Source organism: Rhinopithecus bieti, unplaced genomic scaffold, assembly GCF_001698545.2.
Source record: "Rhinopithecus bieti isolate Rb0 unplaced genomic scaffold, ASM169854v2 scaffold_15283, whole genome shotgun sequence".
Lineage (NCBI taxonomy): Eukaryota > Metazoa > Chordata > Mammalia > Primates > Cercopithecidae > Rhinopithecus > Rhinopithecus bieti.
Genome location: NW_016808172.1, coordinates 84,742 through 103,845, shown reverse-complemented (window position 1 = coordinate 103,845; position 19,104 = coordinate 84,742). Strand labels below are relative to the sequence as shown.

The 19,104-nt window shown below is 62.7% G+C and overlaps 2 protein-coding genes across 2 annotated transcripts in view; one reads left to right on the top strand and one right to left on the bottom strand.

Moving 5' to 3' along the window:
* RNF126 (ring finger protein 126) lies at positions 1 to 14,951 on the top strand. Its single transcript, XM_017885642.1, is given in 12 exon segments — positions 1 to 122; positions 9,668 to 9,726; positions 10,246 to 10,309; positions 10,858 to 10,881; positions 10,883 to 10,921; positions 10,924 to 11,016; positions 11,018 to 11,094; positions 12,660 to 12,722; positions 12,840 to 12,909; positions 13,531 to 13,624; positions 14,020 to 14,135; positions 14,238 to 14,951. Coding segments are annotated over 12 exon segments (924 nt in total). The 5' UTR covers positions 1 to 47; the 3' UTR covers positions 14,388 to 14,951.
* A 3,038-nt stretch (positions 14,952 to 17,989) lies between these two features.
* FGF22 (fibroblast growth factor 22) overlaps positions 17,990 to 19,104 on the bottom strand; it is a 5,030-nt gene continuing 3,915 nt past the window's right edge. Inside the window, 2 exon segments of the mRNA XM_017885626.1 lie at positions 17,990 to 18,958; positions 19,029 to 19,104. The exon segment at positions 19,029 to 19,104 is cut by the window's right edge and continues 26 nt beyond it. Coding sequence (XP_017741115.1) covers positions 18,764 to 18,958; positions 19,029 to 19,104 — 271 coding nt within the window. The 3' untranslated portion in view covers positions 17,990 to 18,763.

The window sequence follows — 19,104 nt, the reverse complement described above, 5'->3', positions numbered from 1 at the left end:
CGGGCGCCGCGCGGGGGGCGGGCGGCGCGGAGTAGGCGGCGGCGGCCATGGCCGAGGCGTCGCCGCAGCCCGGACGGTACTTCTGCCACTGCTGCTCCGTGGAGATCGTCCCGCGCCTGCCGGTGAGGCCCGGGCCAGGGCTACGGGCGACAGGGTCTGTGCCGCAGGCCTGAGGCGAGGCCGAGGCCGGGGCCGGGGTGGGGGTCGCTTGCGCCTGCTCCTTGCGCGAGCTGGCCAAGATAGGGAAACTGAGGCTCGGGGCAGCGCCGGCCCAGGCTGGATCCGCGGGGAGCCCGGGCGGTGCGGGCGCGAACCCCGTCCTGCCCATGCGGGAAACTGAGGCCTGGGCGGGAGGCGGGGCCTGGCCGGAGCGGCGCAGCGGGATCGGGGCTGGGTGAGCCCACATTCGCGGCGTTCCCAACCCGAGAGGCCGTGAGGATTCCAGGTGGGACCTCCGAGTCCGGTGAGCCAGGTTTTGCAAACGGAGAAACTGAGGCTTGGCGAGCAGAGAGGGTATTGCTCGGTGGCGCGGCGCGGGGCAGGGGCCGGGCCTGTCGGGGCCTGGAGGAGGGGCTCGGACCCTGAGAATAACGCCAAGGGACCCCCGCCGAGCGCGTGGTCTGGGGCGCCGGCGCCTCGCTGCACGTTCGCCTTGTGGAGCCCTGGCCGCCGCCTTGGAGGCAGGTTCAGGCCCAGAAGGCTCCAGGCACCGTCCCGGGGTTCGAGCGCGGCCCGCCGATAAGGCTTTGTGACCGGAGCCTGCGTTCTTTCCCTCCCGGGGTTGGCCGGGCAGCCCACCCCTCCTCGAGGTGTTTACAGCCACCCCTCGCCCGGGAGGACCCTGGGCCTGGGCGTTCCGAGTGCTACTTCCTGCTAGTTCAGGGCTGTGTTTTCCACGCGGCCCTGATGTCACCTTGGGGGAGGTGGGAGCTGTGCTAGTCGGAGATGCCATTTCCAGGCCCCTTTTCCGGGGTTTCGGAGTCAGTCGGTGTGGTATGGGCTCAGCAGTCTGTATTTTTAATATTATTTTTAGGAACGGGGTTTCCCTGTGTTGCCCAGGCTGGTCTTGAACTCCTGGGCTCAAGCGATCCTCCTGGCTCAGCTTCCCAAAGCCCTGGGATTACAGGTGTGAGCCACCGTGCCCGGCGGTGGTCTGCATTTTTAACCACTGTTCCCCTTCCCCAGGCTGACGTGGGAAGTGGTGATTTAGTCGAGCCACGCCTGCTTGATAGATGAGGAAACTGAGGCCCGTGGTGGCTCAGCAGGAAAGTGGCAGAGTTGGCTCAGTCCGGAGCCACTTGACCAGCTTGAGGGGAGCAGCTGCAGGAAGTGGAGGGGTCTGGACTCCCCACCCTGTGCCCAGGGGAAGAGACTGCAGGCATTGAGGATTTACTGTGCTCTCTGTGTGCCTTACTGCCTGGCTGTTGCTACGCTTTGACCCCTGAGAGGAACCCAAGCCCTCAACAAGCAGTGCAGAGACCCAGGAAGGGGCGGGAGGGAGTCAGGAGAAGCCGCCTGTCTGTGGGTCACAGAGGAGGAACGAGTGCTAGAGTTGGGGCATGGCGGGACAGCGGTGCCAGGCCCAGAAGTGGAGAGAGAGGTGTGGTTTCCTCTACTGAAGCCACCGGGCTTCCCCTCCCCAGCAGGAGGAACAAATAAAGTGAAATCTCGGATGTGGGGTGAAGGCTGGGGAGCTGAGACTGAGCCTTGCCTTGCTCCTCTGTCTCCCAGGGGTCTCGCTCCTGCGTCTTCCCGCTTCCTGTCCCCACTGGCCGTGACAGGAGGGGCTGGTTGCCTGACAGCCTGCCTGCCTGGGTGAGTTGCAGGGCAGCCCCTCGCAGCCGCTGTGAGCCCTGGGACAGGCCCTGGGAGGCCCCTGGGAAGCCCGAAGTGGTGGCTGTGGCGGGGGGGTGGGGGCGGGGCTGACGCTGCTCTGACCTGGCTGCACACTTAGCTGCTCCTGGAGCCTGCACAGGACTGGTGGCCTAGGACAGGGAGGACCCTGACCTCCTCTGACTGTCACTGGGCCTGGCGAGGCTTTCCTGTAGTCACAGGAACTCAGTGGTGACAGGTAGTTGTGGTCTTTGCCCTCACAGACTTTACAGGCTGGCCAGGGAGCCAGCATGGAACAGTGATTGACAAATATTTAATCATGGACGTTGGTAAATTCCTTAACAGCAAATAACTACAGGGAGGGCTGCCGGGGACTGCCCGTCTCCACCCCACAGGTGCTCCAGAGGGCACCTGCTTGTGCCTTTGGAGCAGGACGCAACAAGATGCCCTTAGACAGCGTGGTAGCGTCAGAACTTCTCTGTACATGGCAAGACCCTGTCTCTACAGAAGACTAAAATAATTAGTGGGGTGTGTTGCTGCGTGCCTGGAGTCCCAGCTCCGGGCGGGGGCTGAGGTGGGAGGAGCGCTTGAACCTGGCAGGTGGAGGCTGCGGTGAGCCGTGATGGTGCCACTGCACTCCAGCCTGGGTGACGAGCAAGATGCTGTCTCAAAAATGAGTTTTCTGTGCTGGGAAATGGGCACACCTGGTTCTGGGGCGGGAAGGAGGGAGGGCTGCTCCGAATCTGGTCATGGGGAAAGTCCCCAGCCACAGCCAGCGCCCTCGAAACAGGGCGTCTCTGCTTATGGGGAGCTTGCGCAGCAGCTGAGGTCTGAGGCGGCAGTCTGCCTGCTGTAGACACCTGAGCTGGCTGTCCAGGACACTCCTGCTGCCTCTGAGCAGAGGGGACTGGCTGCCGTGGGCCTGTGGTTGCCTGCCCACGAGGGCTTCCCGCCAGCAGCTCGGCTGTCCAGGCCTGCGTTGCCTTACTTGGCTCTGGAATCAGGCTGGAGGCCCCCACGCAACTGGGCCACTCTCCACTGGACAGCGCTGGCCTCAGTCTCCTCACCTGCAAAGTGGGTTTGGTGGTACGACTCGCTCCCCATGGCATCCGGTGGGCACGTGTGTGCAGAGTGGCCGGCACCTGGCTGCTCTCCTGGTGACTTGTGAGGGTGCCCTGAGCGGGGAGCCACACTTGCAGTCGGAGGCTCAGGCAACAGCACAGGGGCGACAGTTGCTCCCACGGAAGGCGGTGACGAGGCCAGGCACAGCGGCGCACGCCTGTGGTCCTAGTGCTTCGGGAGGCTGAGGTGGATGGATTACCTGAGGTCAGGAGTTGAGATCAGCCTTGGCCAACATGGTGAAACCCCATCCCTACTAAAAATACAAAAAATTGGCCGGGCACGGTGGCTCACGCCTGTAATCCCAGCACTTTGGGAGGCCGAGATGGGTGGATCACGAGGTCAGGAGATCGAGACCATCCTGGCTAACACGGTGAAACCCTGTCTCTACTAAAAATACAAAAAATTAGCCAGGCGAGGTGGTGGGCGCCTGTAGTCCCAGCCACTCAGGAGGCTGAAGCAGGAGAGTGGCGTGAACCCGGGAGGCGGAGCTTGCAGTGAGCTGAGATCCTGCCACTGCACTCCAGCCTGGGCGACAGAGCGAGACTCCGTCTCAAAAAAATAAAAACACAAATATAAAAAATTGGCCAGGTGTGGTGGCGGGCACCTATAATCCTAGCTACTCAGGGGGCTGAGACAGGAGAATTGCTTGAACCTGGAAGGCGGAGGATGTAGTGAGCTGAGATCGTGCCACTGCACTCCAGCTTGGGCAACAGAGTAAGACTCCTTTGGGGAAGAAGAAAAAAAAAAAAAGGCAGTGACGAGAGCGTCTGGGTGTCTAAGGAAAGGAAGCCTCAGCCGGAGTGGGGCGTGTGGCGGCAGGAACCAGACAGGCCAGCTGGGGCTCAGGCTGCTGGCGGCTGCTCAGACCCAGACTCGACCCTGCTGAGGAGGTGCTGAGTGCGGTGCTGTGATAGTAGGGTGTGGGCGAGAACATCCGGTGGGCAGGGACCTGCTGAGGGCACTGAGCCCCCGGGACCCAGGCGGGCACAGGGAGGTGGCCCTGGATGCCATCCCTGTCCCTGAGCTCCCTGTCTCTGGGTGGTTCCTAGGGTGGTCTCAGCTCTGCCTGCTGACCCCCCCACCCCTGAGGGCCTCTGCAGTGTCCCCGAGTGGTGGTGAGAGGACAGTGGGGGTGCTGGACCCTGCTGCCCACGGTCGTGGGGAAGAGGCGGCGTGGGCGGGGAGCCACCGGGAAAGTGAGGGCTGCTGCGGCCAGTGTCACCGATGGTGCGGGGCAGGAAGTCTCCCCAGCTGCCCCCTCAGCCCAGCTGCCCCCTCAGCCCACCCTGTCTTCTCCTCATCCCTGCAGCGGCCTGGCCCTCCCCAGCCTCCTGAGCAGCCCTGACCCGAGTCTGCCCAGGCTGTGCGGCGTCTGTCTCTGGCCGCTGCTGGCTCTGTGTGTCTGTGGTTGTGCCAGATGCTGTGGCAGTAACAGCCTGCCCTGCCTCACGGGCGTCCGGCCGGCACCCTGGAGCAACTCCGCACAGCTGGGTTCTCTGGAATGGGCTCCCTGCAGCACCCTGTGAGCATGGAGCCTGGCGTTGTGATCGGGCACCAGCAATACCCAGGGAACCTGTGGATGTCAGCTGACCTCTCTGTTCGGCCGGCTGGTGCAGGGGTCTGCCTCAGGCAACTGCTGGTGCCGAATTTCCTCCCACTCAGAACTCTGCCACCATGAGGACCTTCCTGAGCCTCAGGAGAGCTGCAGCACCCCTGGCACCGGGACAGATGGGCACGTGTGGGGTTCTGGTCCCTAGTGGCGGTGCCTGAATCCACCTGGGAAGGAGAAGGCAGAGTTCGGGGTCTGGGCCGAGGCACCCGCTGGGGTGTGAGGCGGGGCCCCAGCAGGTCTAGGCAGCGGCTTTGCTCACTCCTTGTCCGCCCAGCTTGTCCCAGGAGTGCGTGGTGCGTGGGGCCCAGGGACAGACAGTGTGAATGTGGGATGTGGTGGCAGCTGCTGAGGGCGGGAAGAAGGGGGTGCAGGCGCCACACGTGCCCGTGCCTCTGGGGCTGCGGGGCCCACACACTGTCGATGAGCCGGGAAGCTTTGGGCACCCTTTAGGAAAACAGTAGCCCGCACGGGGCTCCCACCGAGGCCGAGGGCTGCTTCCTCCCTGGGGTCTCCTGATGCGCACAGCTCCCTGAGGGCCCTGAGGCCGAGTCACTGTCTCCAGGCAGTCAGTCATCTGGGGCCTGCAGGTCCCCAGCCCACTCCCCTCCACGTGCCTGGCCCTGGGCCCTCAGGACATGTGCCCGGTGCAGGCCCTGTGGATGAAGGGCCCCTGCTGCCCTGCCAGATCCCACCCGGAGATGAGGCCATCGCACCCCTAGGGGTGCACGGGTGGGGCCGGGCACTGGCAGGCTCTCTTCCGCCCTTGCTGCCTGGCCAGCTGTTGCTATGGTGATGACGGGGGGGGGCGGGGGGAGTGATCTTACCTCCTGCACCTGTCCTCCAAGGGAGAGGTGAGCAGATTCACCATCCTCTGCTAGGACCAGAGGCTCCAGTGGGGCCTCTGTGGGGGCCCCCAGTGCAGGCCGCCCCCGGAGAAGGTGGGGCAGTGCCTCTACCAGGCCCCCTTACCCAGGCATTTCTACCTGTGGCTGCTGCGATTTAATATGAGACCAAGCGACCTCTCAGCTGTGCCCTTGGAGGAGGAGGGTGGCTGGAGACCCCCAGGTCCAGCCCCTCCCACCACCTGAGAGTAGAGGCTCGGCCTCTACCCTGGATATCTGGGATCCACCTGTGACTTGCCTTCGTGACCAGGGCCTCGGTTCTGGCCTTCGGTGGCCCTGGAGGGGCTGGCCAGGGTCCTGAGGGATAGCCCAGAGCTCTGACAACACCCAGGAGCTGGGTCACAGCCCTTGGCAGCCGGATTTCAGATACGAGTGAGTGTTGAGGCTGTCCTCCATGACAGGGCGGAGGCTTGGAGCAGAGAGGTGACCTTTGAACCACCTGGGGTGGGCATTCCAGCAGCAGGGCTGACATGCACAGGCCCTGACTCCTGAGTGGGTGCTGCAGGGAGAGGGTTCTGGACAGTGCTGTGGCACCAGGTCCCACGGCCGCTACGGGCAGGACAGCGGGGGGCCAAGAGGAGGCCAGGGCTGGGGCAGACGAGTGTGTGTGTGGCCAGGTTGGGCTGTCGTGAGCCCGCAGTGTGGGTGGTGGGAACTTTCTGTGCGTTTTGCCCTGGACTGAGATGGGAACCCAGGAGCCTGATAGAGAGCCAGGTGATGCAGAGGGGCTGAGCTCAGCACATTGGGACCAGAGCGGCTGAGTGCTGTGCCAGCCCCCGAGCAGCTGGGATTACCAGCGCCACCACCGCGCCCGGCTAATTTCTGTATTTTCACCAGACGGGTTTTCACCATGTTGGCTGGTCTCAAACTCCTGACCTCAAGTGATCTGCCCACTTTGGCCTCCCAAAGTGCTAGGATTACAGGTGTGAGCCACCGCACCCAGCCCCCCCTTGTTTTTTGAGACGCCGCCTCACTCTGTTGCTACAATCTTGGCTGACTGCAGCCTCCACCTCCCGGGTTCAAGAGATCCTGCCACCTCAGCCTCCCAAGCAGCTGGGACCACAGGCGCCTGGCCCATTTATTTTAATAGCTTCATCTCCGTGTTTTCACACACCCTACAACCCACCCAGTGAAACGTTGTGGTATGTTCATAAAGCTGTGCAGCCACCACCACAGTCTAATTCCAGAGCATTCTCATGGCCTCAAAAAGAAGCCCACCTAGTCCCCGTCAGCCGCCACTCCCCGTGCCCTCCCCCAGGCGCCGGTACTGTCTGCGGCTCGGCCTGTCCTGGACATTTCATAGACACGGGCTCACACGCTGTGTGGCTTTCTGTGTCTGGCGTCTCTCACTGGACATCGTGTCCTCCAGATGCATCCCCACCCCCGTGGCCTGGTCTGGGCCTCGCTCCTTTCCGTGCTTGAGTGGTGCTCTGAGGTTCCGGTGGGCCCTGGAGCTGCTTCCACCTGCTGGCGACGATGGCGAACACTCACCTGCTCGTTCTGGCCACGTGAACGTTTGTGGGCAGGTGTCTTCGTTTCTCTCGGGTGTGTGCCTGGAGGGAGAGGACTGGCTCGCAGGTCCTGGGGTCGTTCCATCTGGGGGACTTCTGGGCTCCCAGCAGGCCTGGATGGGGTCTCGCATCTCGTCCTCGCTGGCCCTGGGAAGTGGCGTCTCGCTGGGGCTGGCCGGCTGCGTTTCCTGGTGCGCATTTTGGAGGCGTGTCCTGTGCAGGTCGTTTGCGCGTTTTCAGCTGGGTTGTCTGTTTCTCTTTTTCTTTCTTTTTTTTCTAGAGACAGGGTCTGGCTCTGTCACTCAGGCTAGTGCCATGGTGGGACCATAGCTCACTGCAGTCTCGACCTCCTGGACTCAAGCCATCCTGCCTCCCCCTCCTGCCTGCCTCCCCCTCCCTAGTAGCTGCAGTTACAGATCTGCCCCAGCACACCCAGATAATTTGGTTTTTGTAGAGATGGGGTTTGGCCACGTTGGCCAGGCTGGTCTCGAGCTCCTGACCTCGTGATCCGCCCGCCTCGGCCTCCCAAAGTGCTGGGATCACAGGCATGGGCTGCTGCACCTGGCCTGGGCTGTCTTTTTTTTGTTTTGTTTTGTTTTCTTTTTTTTTTTGAGTTATAAGCACTTTTTTTTTGTTGTTGTTTCTGAGATGAAGTCTTGCTTTGTCGCCCAGGCTGGAATGCAATGGCGCGATCTTGGCTCACTGCAGCCTCTGCCTCCTGGGTTCAAGCGATTCTCCTGCCTCAGCCTCCTGAGTAGCTGGGATTACAGATGCCTGCCACCACACCTGGCTAATTTTTGTATTTTTAGTAGAGACGGGGTTTCTCCATGTTGGCCACGCTGGTCTTGAACTCCTGGCCTCAGGTGATCCACCCGAATCACTCAGAAGTCCCCCAGATGGGACTCCCACTCAACCTACGACCCAGCCCTCTCACTCCAGGTGATCCACTCGGCCTCCCAAAGTGCTGGGATTACAGGCTTGAGCCACCGCGCCCGGCCTTTTTTTTTTTTTTTGAGACGGAGTCTTGCTCTGTCGCCCAGGCTGGAGTGCAGTGGCCGCGATCTCGGCTCATTGCAAGCTCTGCCTCCCAGGTTCACGCCATTCTCCTGCCTCAGCCTCCCGAGTAGCTGGGATTACAGGCACCTGCCACCATGCCTGGCCTATTTTTGTATTTTTAGTAGAGACAGGGTTTCACCATGTTGGCCAGGCTGGTCTCCAACTCCTGATTTCAGGTGATGTGCCCGCCTCGGCCTCCCATAGTGCCGGGATTACAGGCCTGAGCCACTGCGCCCCGGTGATGGTGGAGTGTGTGGAGCATTCGTGGGGCCTGGGCTGAAAAGCGTGTGTTGCTTGCTGGCCTTACCAGGAGCCGGCAGCACTTTTTTTATATTTGTAGATGGTGTGTCTTCACTCTGCCCTCATGGTGGGTTTGCGTGCATCTGGCATCCTTCGCTTGCTCTGGCCTTAGTCCCTCCCCACCCAGCATGTGCTTCAGTGGCAGGAGCAGCTGAGGCGGGCACCGCATGGTGTGGGCAGGGGCCCAGCTATCCGTCTTCCCCTTGAGCACTGCCCGCCAGACCCCCGTTTCTTCCCAGAGTCAGCGGGTGAGGCCAGGATCTTGCTTGCTGGAGAGGGGACCACAGCTGACCAGGTCCCAGCCCCTGCCCCGCTGGGACTGAACAGCCCCTCTGGAACCTGCATCCCCAGAGCCTGGGGTCTGCCTTGGCTCCCCTCACAGCAGTACCCCACGCACCGTGGGAGCCTCGTCTCCCTGTTTTTGTCGGTGTCACCTGGGGGTGATCTCGGGACCCCCTCGGCCCTTTCCGTGATGACGTGTGCCATGTGAGGCCATTTTCACGTCGCTGCAATGGAGCACTTGAGACCGCAGGATCGTTTAGAGAGAGGGTGATTTGGCTTCCAGTGTCCAGTTCTGCAGGCTGTGCGAGAAGCTGCGTCGGCATCTGCCCAGCTGCTCATGAGGCCAGGAGGCCCCACACACTTTCCAGCCCAGGCCCACGAATGCTCGGCCCACTCCACCATCACCGGGGCCCAGCCAGCCATGAGGGGTCTGCCCCGTGAGCCAGTTCCTCCAGCAGGCCCTTCCAGCCCTGGGGATCCCTTTGCAGTGTGAGCTCCACAGGGGATGGCATCCATCCTCGGCAGGGCTGTGGCTTGAGGCTGGTGCAGGGGAACCATGAACGTGGGTTTGGGGCTCACACGCGGCTGTCCCCAGGCAGGGTCCTCATTTCTCCTCTGGGACATCACCGTGTTGGCCTCGCATGTCCTTGGCTCTAGGGGGACCTGGGAATGGGGTCTTGCAGGGGTGTGGCCAGTGTGGACGTGGCCTCCCCCTAGCCAGGGGAACGGGCTGTGTGCAGGGTTGCCAGAGCGTTCTGGAAAAGGGATATCGGGGCACCCCTCTGAGCGGTGCCACCTGTGTGAGTAGGTGCCCAGGCGCTGGTGATGCCCGTCACGGTGGCGCATCAGATCGCCGGGAACCACCAAAGGGTCAGCGGGTGGCCGGCAGAGGCCAGGTCCCCTCGGCTGCCCTCCAGGACCATGGGTTGGGAGCCGCCCTGGCCAGCCAGAGACCACTGGGTCCGGAGTCCCTCTGACCTCACCCCTGAGAGGTTTTTGCAGGTCATGCCTGGCGTCGCCGTGACCCGGCCTCCTATTCTGTCCTGCAGGATTATATCTGTCCAAGATGCGAGTCTGGTTTCATCGAGGAGCTTCCGGAAGAGACCAGGTAATGCAGCCCGCCATTCAAGAGGCTGGGAGAGCCAGCCGGGCCTCAGCTGCCGTAGGGGTGGGGGCTGTGCTGGTGTCTAGCCCCGCCGAGTGTGTGGCTGGCAGGCCCTCCGTCCGTGGCTCTGGGAGCCCTGTCCTCTGTGCAGGCAGCAGCGTGCCATTCTCTTCTGTGATGGCCGGGGCTGGAGGGGAGTGCCGGCCACCTGTGCAGCCGCTCACCTCCCTCAGCCTTGGCAACCGATCTGGTGACCCAGGCCCTCCGGGGAAGGGGCCACGGGGGCCCCCCACATCCTCACACTCAGGAGGTTGTTGGTGTCTGCACTGGTTTCCAGAGAAACCTGTGGTTTACTGGCGAGGGAAGAAGCAGCGGCTTATGGTGCCAAATGCTGGGGCGGTGGCAGGTGGGAAGCAGTGCTGAGGACAATGCCGCTCTCCCAACACGGACTTTTGAGGGGAGGGAGCCTGGCGCATGGGGACACGGGGCAGCCAGCGCTGCTGACACTCACTGTCTTCCCAGGAGCACAGAAAATGGTTCTGCTCCCTCCACAGCCCCCACGGACCAGAGCCGGCCACCATTGGAGGTGAGCTGCCCGCCCCTCGTGCTTCCTGATCCTGTCAGCCTTGCTCGGGGCCCCGAGCACCAGCCTGTCCCCACCTTGCCTCCCTGGGCTCTCCCTGCTCGCATGGCAGAGGAAATTCGTCCCTCCAGGGACCGGGCCAGGGCTTGGGGTGGCCCACGCTGCTCAGTTGGGGCAGATGAAAGTGAGACTTCGTCAAGGCCTCTCACACCAGCCAGGCAGACTCTGCCCAGTTCCCACCTCCCTCCCACCCGGCACCCAACAGGGCCTGTCTTGCTTTCTTTTTTGTCTTTGTGCCCTAGTGCCCCCAGCAGACTGCACGGGCCTGAGCCCCGAGGTCACGCCCCCTCCTCTCCCCTGCACCGGCCTGAGCCCTGAGGTCCATGCCCCTCCTCTCCCTTGCCACCTGGCCCTGAGCCCTGAGGTCAACACCCCCTCCTCTCCCCTGCACTGGCCCTGAGCCCAGAGGTCAACGCCCCCTCCTCTTCCTGCACGGGCCCTGAGGCCCCCCAGGTTACGCCCCCTCCTCTCCCTCAGCACGTTGGATTCAGCACCTGTTCACGCTGCCGCAGGGCCTACGGACAGTTTGCTTTCGGCATCTTCGATGACAGCTTCCGAGATCCCCAACTTCCCCTCCTGGGGCGCAGGCTGACGAAGGCCAGGGAACCCTGAGACCAGGCGGGAGAGAGACATCCTCCCGGCACCGGTACGGGCGCCCGGCAGCCGCGCCGCCTCCACCACAACGGCGGCACCGGCCGGCACGAAGGCCGTCCCCCACGCCTGGAAGGGTGAGGGGGCCCCGGGGGTGGCCGCAAAGGGCCCCCACGCCATGAGGTCGGAAGTTCTGGTGCCCTTTAGAATTCAGCAGCACATGTTCCACGGAAGCGTAGCATCAATCCGAAGGCTTCTGGAGAGGCCACCCAGCCCAGGCGGCTCCAGCCCCCTGTGACCCCCACCTCTCTGAAGAGCCTCGGTCTGTGACCCACTGGGAGCGGAGCCCACACAGCCCCTTCGAGACAGAAGTGTGCTGGTTTCCAGGGCGTGTGGATTGACCGCAGAGCAGGGCCGCAGCGTGCCTGCCAGGCCCACAACATTCCTGGGGACTGCTGTTCACATGCGTAATCATCACCTCCTACCCTTGGGCCCCAACCAGAGCCTGGGCAGCCCCTTCCCTGGGCCCCGCTCCCTGGTGGGAACAGAGCCTGGGCCTCCCCCCACTCTTCGTGGTTGATCTTTCTATGTTGTGTGTCACCTGCTGGAAATGTCCAATCTTTAAAAGTGGCTAATTTGCCCAAGGCATGGTGGCTAGTGCTGTAATCCCAGTGCTCTGGGAGTCGAGAGGGAGGATCCTTGAGACAGGAGTTTAAGATCAGCCTGATGCCGGGCCGCGGTGGCTCAACCTGTAATCCCAGCACTTTGGGAGGGCCGAGACAGGCGGATCACGAGGGTTGGGAAGATCGAGACCATCCTGGCTTAACATGGTGAAACCCCGTCTCCACTAAAAAATACAAAAAAAAACTAGCCGGGCGAGGTGGCAGGCGCCTATACCCAAGCCTATTCGGGATGCGGAGGCCAGGAGAATGGCGTAAACCCGGGAGGCGGACTTGCCAGTGAGCCGAGAATCCGGCTCACCTGCACCTCCAGCCCCTGGGCGACAGAGCAAGACTCCATCTCAAAAAAAAAAAAAAAAAAAAAAAAAAAAAAAAAAAAAAAAAAAAAAGATCAGTCTGAGCAACATAGAGAGGTCCCGTCTCTAATTTTAAAAAACTAGTGGAGGCCGGGCGTGGTGGCTCACATCTGTAAGCCCAGCATTTTGGGAGGCTGAGCAGGCAGATCACTGAGGTCAGGAGTTTGAGACCAGTCTGATCAATATGATGAAACTCCATCTCTACTAAGAATACAAAAATTAGCCGGGCGCGGTGGCACATGCCTGTAATCCCAGCTACTCAGGAGGCTGAGGCAGGAGAATCACTTGAACCCGGGAGGCAGAGGTGGTAATGAGCCGAAACTGCGCCACTGCACTCCAGCCTGGGCAACAAGAGCGAAACTCCATCTGAAAAAAAAAAAAAAAATAGCTGAGAGTGGTGGAGTTCTCCTGTGGTCCCAGCTACTTGGGAGGCTGAGGCGGGAGGATCACCTAACCCCAGCAGGTCGGGGCTGCAGTGAGCCAAGATTGAGCTGCTGCTCTCTTGCCTGGGCATCAGAGTGAGACCCTGATTCATAGTAAACAAATAGAAGCTAATTTAGAAGTTGATGCTGGTCCAGCCCTTGGTGCTCACCATGGACCTGGCAGGCCTGGCGCCTCCCTGTGCGTGGGGCGGCCTCACCCCATGACTGGTCCCCTCTGTTCCAGGATCATCCAGCAGCTTGTCAATGGCATCATCACGCCCGCCACCATCCCCAGCCTGGGTCCCTGGTGAGTAGGTGGGGGTGTCTGTCCCCATCCCCAGCCTGGGTCCCTGGTGAGTGGGGTGGGTAGACGCACCTGCCCCAACTGCCCATCAGCCACTCGAACCCCACCTTCCACCTCCAGGGGAGTCCTGCACTCAAACCCTATGGACTACGCCTGGGGGGCCAACGGCCTGGACGCCATCATCACACAGGTACAGCGTGGCCACGGCCCCGAGTGCCTGCTGGGGGTGGGCTGGGCTGCCTGTCCCTGGGAGCTGCCCCACTGCCCAGACCCGGGAAGCCCACAAAGTTCAAGGGGGATGCCGGCGCAGCCTCCGCGCTCTGGCAGGCACAGAGGGCAGCTCCGGCCTTCCTCCTGCCATTTCTGAGTCTTGGCACCCTTGGGGGTTCTCCTGTGTTCACGCGGAACGTTGTAGCAGAACCGCGCGGAGGGTTCACCCGCAGCCACAGTCCCGTGCTCAGGAGGCCACGCAGTCCCTCTCCCAAGAGGTCGCGCCCCGGCCTGCTTCCAGGCACCGCCCATCTCAGCCTTGCTGAGGAGCCCTTGGAGTATTTTGTCACTGGCAGGACCCGACCCTCACAGCAGCCCACGAGCCGGAGCGCGGCCCACCCCATTCTGCCGTCAGGGGACCCAGGAGCAGGGGGAACCACGTGGGCTCCGCAGTGACCTCCGACCCGGGGCGGGCTCCAAAGGGCCCAGGGCCCAGGACAAATGCGGCCTCGGTGCTTTTGCAGGTCCTGCAGCCTCGCGTTTCAGAGCCCCGGGCCGGGCCCCCGAGGAGCTCCCGGCACTCTCGCCTCTTGTCTTTCAGCTCCTCAATCAGTTTGAAAACACGGGCCCCCCACCGGCAGATAAAGAGAAAATCCAGGCCCTCCCCACCGTCCCCGTCACCGAGGAGCACGTAGGTATGAGAGCTCAGCCTCCCAAGTAGCTGGGATTATAGGCACTCGCCACCACGCCTGGCTAATATTTGTATTTTCAGTAGAGATGGGGTTTCACCATATTGGCCAGGCAGGTCTCGAACTCCTGACCTCAGGTGATCCTCCCACCTCGACTCCCCATAGTGCTGGGATGACAGGCTTGAGCCACTGCGCCCGGCCTCCGGCGTTTTCCTGAAGGTCGGCTGGGAGGAGAGGGTTCTGTCCAGGTTCCCTCTGGCGGCCTGCAGGGGCACACACATGGCTTTTCTCCCTTCGCTGGGCTCAGGGGTGGCCTCTGACTGAGGCAGTGGAGAAGCTCGCCCTTGAAGGCTCGGCAGGCCCCCTGTGCCCGCTGTGACCGCAGCCGCACACTCCCGCAGGCTCCGGGCTTGAGTGTCCTGTGTGCAAGGACGACTACGCGCTGGGTGAGCGTGTGCGGCAGCTGCCCTGCAACCACCTGTTCCACGACGGCTGCATCGTGCCCTGGCTGGAGCAGGTGAGTGCCCTGCCCACCCGCCCCCCAACTGCGGCCCTCCNACTGCGGCCCTCCCGCCTCTAACCTGCCCCTTCTCCCGTCCCCGCCTGTGTCCCCACAAAGCACGACAGCTGCCCCGTCTGCCGAAAAAGCCTCACGGGACAGAACACGGCCACGAACCCCCCGGGCCTCACTGGGGTGAGCTTCTCCTCCTCGTCGTCCTCCTCCTCCTCCAGCTCGCCCAGCAACGAGAATGCCACAGGCAACTCGTGAGCCTGCGTCGGCCGCCGGGAAAGCACGGGTCCTTCCCCCCCCGCAGCCAGCGCCACACAGCACCCGCAGACTGGGTGCCCCGGCAGAGCCACGCTTGGCTGGTCAGCGCTGCAGGTCCTGCCTGTTCCAGGGCAGGGTCCGGGCCCGGCCCACTGGCCCCGTGGCTTGGGAAGGCGTGGGCCACATGTTCCCCTGTGGGGCGTCCCCAGCCTCCCCATCCTCTGTCTAACCTCACCCTCTAAACGTTCAGCGGTGGAAAGATTTTTATAATTTTAAATTATTACTGCTTTGAAATAAATGGACGTTTTAGCTCACATGGCGGCCATGCATGATTTGTGGCAAAAGACGGGGCACAGCTGCCCCACAGTGCTGCAGGTGCCGCCAGGACAGGCCGCGTGGGCCCCCGGCCTCCCCTCGGCCGCCTCCATGACCCGGAGTTCGGGGGCTCGGGACCATGAGGATGACCAGCAAAATTCAAGAACAAAATTGCTCCAACAGACTTTTTTAAAGGAAAAAATATGTGTATCTTGAAAGCTATTTAAAATACACTACTTACAAAGAGAAGCTGGTGCTGTGGCTTTCCTTCTGCGCCCGTGTGTCGGGAAAGGGCCAAGCTGGGAGTCTGGCTGGGCTCTGCATAGCCGGTCCTGTCCCCAGGGGTCTGTGCCTCCTGCAGGGCCTGGCGCCCAGGACCTGCTAGCAAGCCCGCTCTCCCGAGGTTAAGCCCAGGAGGGCTGCTGGCGAGGTAGGGTGGCGGTGTCACCAGGTTGTGAAATTTAAAACCAGAAACACCAGCATTAAAGCACCAGGGCCCAGCACCTCCACCTCACCCCTCGGTCGCACCTCAGTCTTCCACCTCAGCCACGTGGGTTCTTGGCCCCTCTGAGGAGCCAGACCCCACTGCTCAAGGTGGCTGGATGCCTGGCCTCGGGTGCAGCCAGCTGGGGCACAGCTGGCAAGGTCTGGGGACCTGTGGGCTGGGGGCCGGGACGGTGGGTTCATCTCAGTTGCTGAGGATCCAGAATCCTGAGACCGAAGAATCAGACGGTGGAGACGATAACAGAGAGGAGGCTCCAGCAGGACCACCCGTGTCCTTCCACTGCGGATGGCTCCTGCAAGCGGGAGGTGCATGCCCCACGCCCCCACCTGTTCTCCAAAGACTCCCGCCCTCCGCTCCGCACCGCCCTCTTCACCGTGTCCCGCGGCGTGTCTGCGTCAGCCCCCTTGGCCAGGTAACTCGGATCCCACCTGTTCTGACCATGCCCAGGGCACTTGCTGGACTTCTGCTACCGCAGCGCCGTGGTGAGCCCTCCTGGTGGCCGTCCTCTGGGGCCGTGGAGCCTAGAGAAGCGTTGGGACTTTCATGACTGTGGCCGCCAGGGCAGAGGGGCAGAGTGCCAACCCTGAGGGTGTGCACATCCCAACTCCGGGACCCGCGGACTCGGCACCTCACGAGGTAACGTACCCGGCACCCGAAGACAAGGTTGCGTGGAGGCCACCGAGGTGGGGAGGTCACCTTGGATCGTCCTTGATCTCCAGACTAAGAGAACAACTGTGTTTTAGGCCCCAAGTCTGTGCGACAGACCAGGCCGCCTGCTCTGGGTCACAGTCCCCTGGCTGAGCCGTTTTCCTGTTGGAAAGACAGAGCTTGGAGCCGTTTTCCTGTTGGGAAGGTGGAGCTTCGAGCCGTTTTCGTGTTGGAAGATGGAGTTTTGAGTCAGGAGGCGTTCGTCGAGACGAGGCTTGGGTTCTGTGTGTCCGTGGTGGTCCTCGGGAGTTGGAGTTGGAGCTGGAGGGGAGGCCTGGGCAGGTGAGGCTTGCGGTTGCGAGGCCTGGGGACTCGGAACTGGACGGCCGTTGTCAGAGATGCTGCCGAGCGTGTGCCTGCCTGTGAGGCTGGGACTCCCTCCCGTGGGGTGGCCGGGGTGGCCGGAGGAGCAGGACCAATCAGGTCGCCCCACTCAGGCATGCGCCTCGGGGCGCTGGGCCCTGAGGACACTGGCACCCTGGTGAGGGCTGTGAGGCCGCAGTGCTCACAGATCAGACAGTGGTAAGAAGTGGCCGCCCTGGTGCCCTCCCCACCCCAGGAGCCTGCTGCACGACAGGAGGTGGGACTGGTAAGGCCTGCTCCCCTGCGTCCGCGGGCTCCTGGCACCTGCAGCTACCCTCTCCCCATCCGCCCTGCCTCTCAGGAGTGCTTCGTAAGCGGAAGCACAGTTTGCAACAGTTTGGAGTTGGCTGATTTTCACTGCTGGCGATTTCCTGGACAGTCGCTGGTTCTGTGCCCCCAGGTCGCCTCTCTCTGTCGTGCAGCCCCCACCTCACTGCCTGAGGACACCGGGGCACCCAGGCTTGGGCTTGTGAATGAGCTGCTGAGGCCTCTGTGTGAACCGGGATTTCACTGCCCCGGGACGTGCCAGGCTGCACGCTCGTTCCACGCTCCGTTTTAGAAACAACTGCTGACCTGTTTCTTTTTTTTGAGACGGAGCCTCGCTCTGTCGCCCAGGCTGGAGCGCAGCAGCACCATCTCAGCTCACTGCAACCTCCGCCTCCCGGGTTCAAGCGATTCCCCTGCCTCAGCCTCTCAAGTAGCTGGAATTATAGGCACGTGCCACTACACCCAGCTAATTTTTTGTATTTTAGTAGAGACGGGGTTTCACCGTGTTGATCCAGACGGTCTTGATCTCCTGACCTCATGACCTGCCTGCCTCGGCCTCCCAAAGTGCTGGGATTACAGGCGTGAGCCACCGCGCCCGGCCTGCTGACCTGTTTTTCTGAGGCACACGTTAGGTTTCTGCGTGGGGTGCCAGCAAGTTTTATTTCAGCCGTGGACCCGTGTGGCCCCCGGCAACAGAACTCAAGTGGCAATGCCCTCTGAGCTGGTCAATGTGTGCAGATCTCCCAATGCTGACAACCTGGGGTCATCCTGGGCGCAGCTCTGGCCTCCACCTGCTCCATGCCAGCCAAAAGTGTCCCCAGAGGCCACCTGGTGTCCCCTAGGGCAGGGCCCCCTTCTCTGCAGGGTGCGTAGAGCCTCTCGGGCCGGGCACGACCCTCCTTTCCCAGAAGGGTTTTCCCTGTCAGGCTGCTCAGTGCCTCCCAGCAAGTGCCCCAGCCCAGTTTTCCTGGATTTATGTGGAAGGCGGCGGCTGGGGGTGGAGCCCTGGCCGTGCCCGGGGACTGTCCCTTTCACCAGGGCAATGGTGCTGTCACCCCACATACAGAAGGGGAGATGGTCCCAGGGTGTCACTGCCTGGCTCGAGGCTGCGGGGCTGGGGTGGACCTGGGCTCTCGGCTCTGCCCTTTTCTCTGGCTGGAGTTTGACTCCCAGCGCTGCAGGCAGAAGGCCCAGCGGATTCAGGATGTCAGGAGGGTGCTGGGCACAGGTGGGGACGCCCCCGCCCCGGCAAGCAGCCCTCCCCACGTCCCGCAGGACAGCGGCATGAAGCCCCAGGCCTGCCCTGCACCCAGCACGGCTCCTGCCCTCAGCCTCTGCCCTTCCCGGGGGATGTGAGGAGCCCTGAGGCTTATTTTGTCATGAACAGTTTCTGACACCGTGTGCATATTTCCAACGTCTGCTGTAACCAAGGATCACAAACTTGCAGGCTTAAAAGACGACATTTATTTTTTGGCGGTTCTGGAGGCCAGAGTCCAAAATGGGTCCCACTGGGCTACTATCAAGGTGGGGCAGGGCCGGTCCCTCCCGGGGGCTCCAGTGGGGACCCGTTCCCTGCCTTCCCCAGCACCTGGAGGCACCCACATCCCGCATCCCTCGGCTTGGGGCCCTTCCTCCCCTTCCACAGTGCAGCCCGTCCCCGTCTCTCTCTGGCTGTCACCCTCTCGCCTCCTGTCGTGAGGACCCTGTGAGGACACTGGGGCCCTGGACCCCCCACCCCGGATGCTCCCCCATCTCCGTCCCACCTGCAGGTGCCTTTGTCCTCACAAGGCGGTGCATTTGCAGATTCCCGGGACGGGACCGACTTCGAGGCTGGTGTTCTGCGACGTCTGTCACCGTCTCCCCAGCCCCTTCCTCGTAGCCCCTCCCCTCCTCTCCTCTCCTGGCCCGCCCCCCAACGTGCTGCCGACCCTGAGCCCTTGCCTCTGCAGGGCCCTGCCTGGGACATCCCCCTCAACCTTTCGACGTCCGCATCCTTCAGCCCGGGAGGTGCCCTGTTGGGTCCTCGAGGTCGCCAACTCAGGATTGGATCTGCTTGGTGGCCGCCGTCCCCTCAGGCTGGGGGCTCCTGTGCTGTGTCCCCAGCGTCCACACGCCGTGGGCACTCAGCGCTTACGGGGCCAGCAAGGGGAAGAACAAGCATGGCTGGGCCCTCGCCACCAGCCTGGGCACCTTGGGGAGCCGCCGGCCTCTCGGGGCCTCAGGAGACCAGGACGGGCAGGAAGTGGGCGGACAGGTGGTACCGCCGCGTCCGGCCGCCTGGCCGGGGCCCCCCCCTCCTGTCCAGTGCCAGGAACATGGGCTGGCCGTGGCGGTGCCAGCGCTGGGAGGCGTAGGTGTTGTGTCCGTTCTCTTCGATGCGCTCCCGGAACCTGCAGTCCACAGTGTAGAGCCGCTGCGGGTGGGGGTGAGGCCGGCCGACCCCCCCACCCCGCCCGTGCCGCCCGGCCCTGCCCGGCACTCACCGACCCGTAGAGGCGGCCCCGGCGGTCCATGGCCACGTAGAAGCCTGAGGACACTGCTTTGATGACCACGACGCCC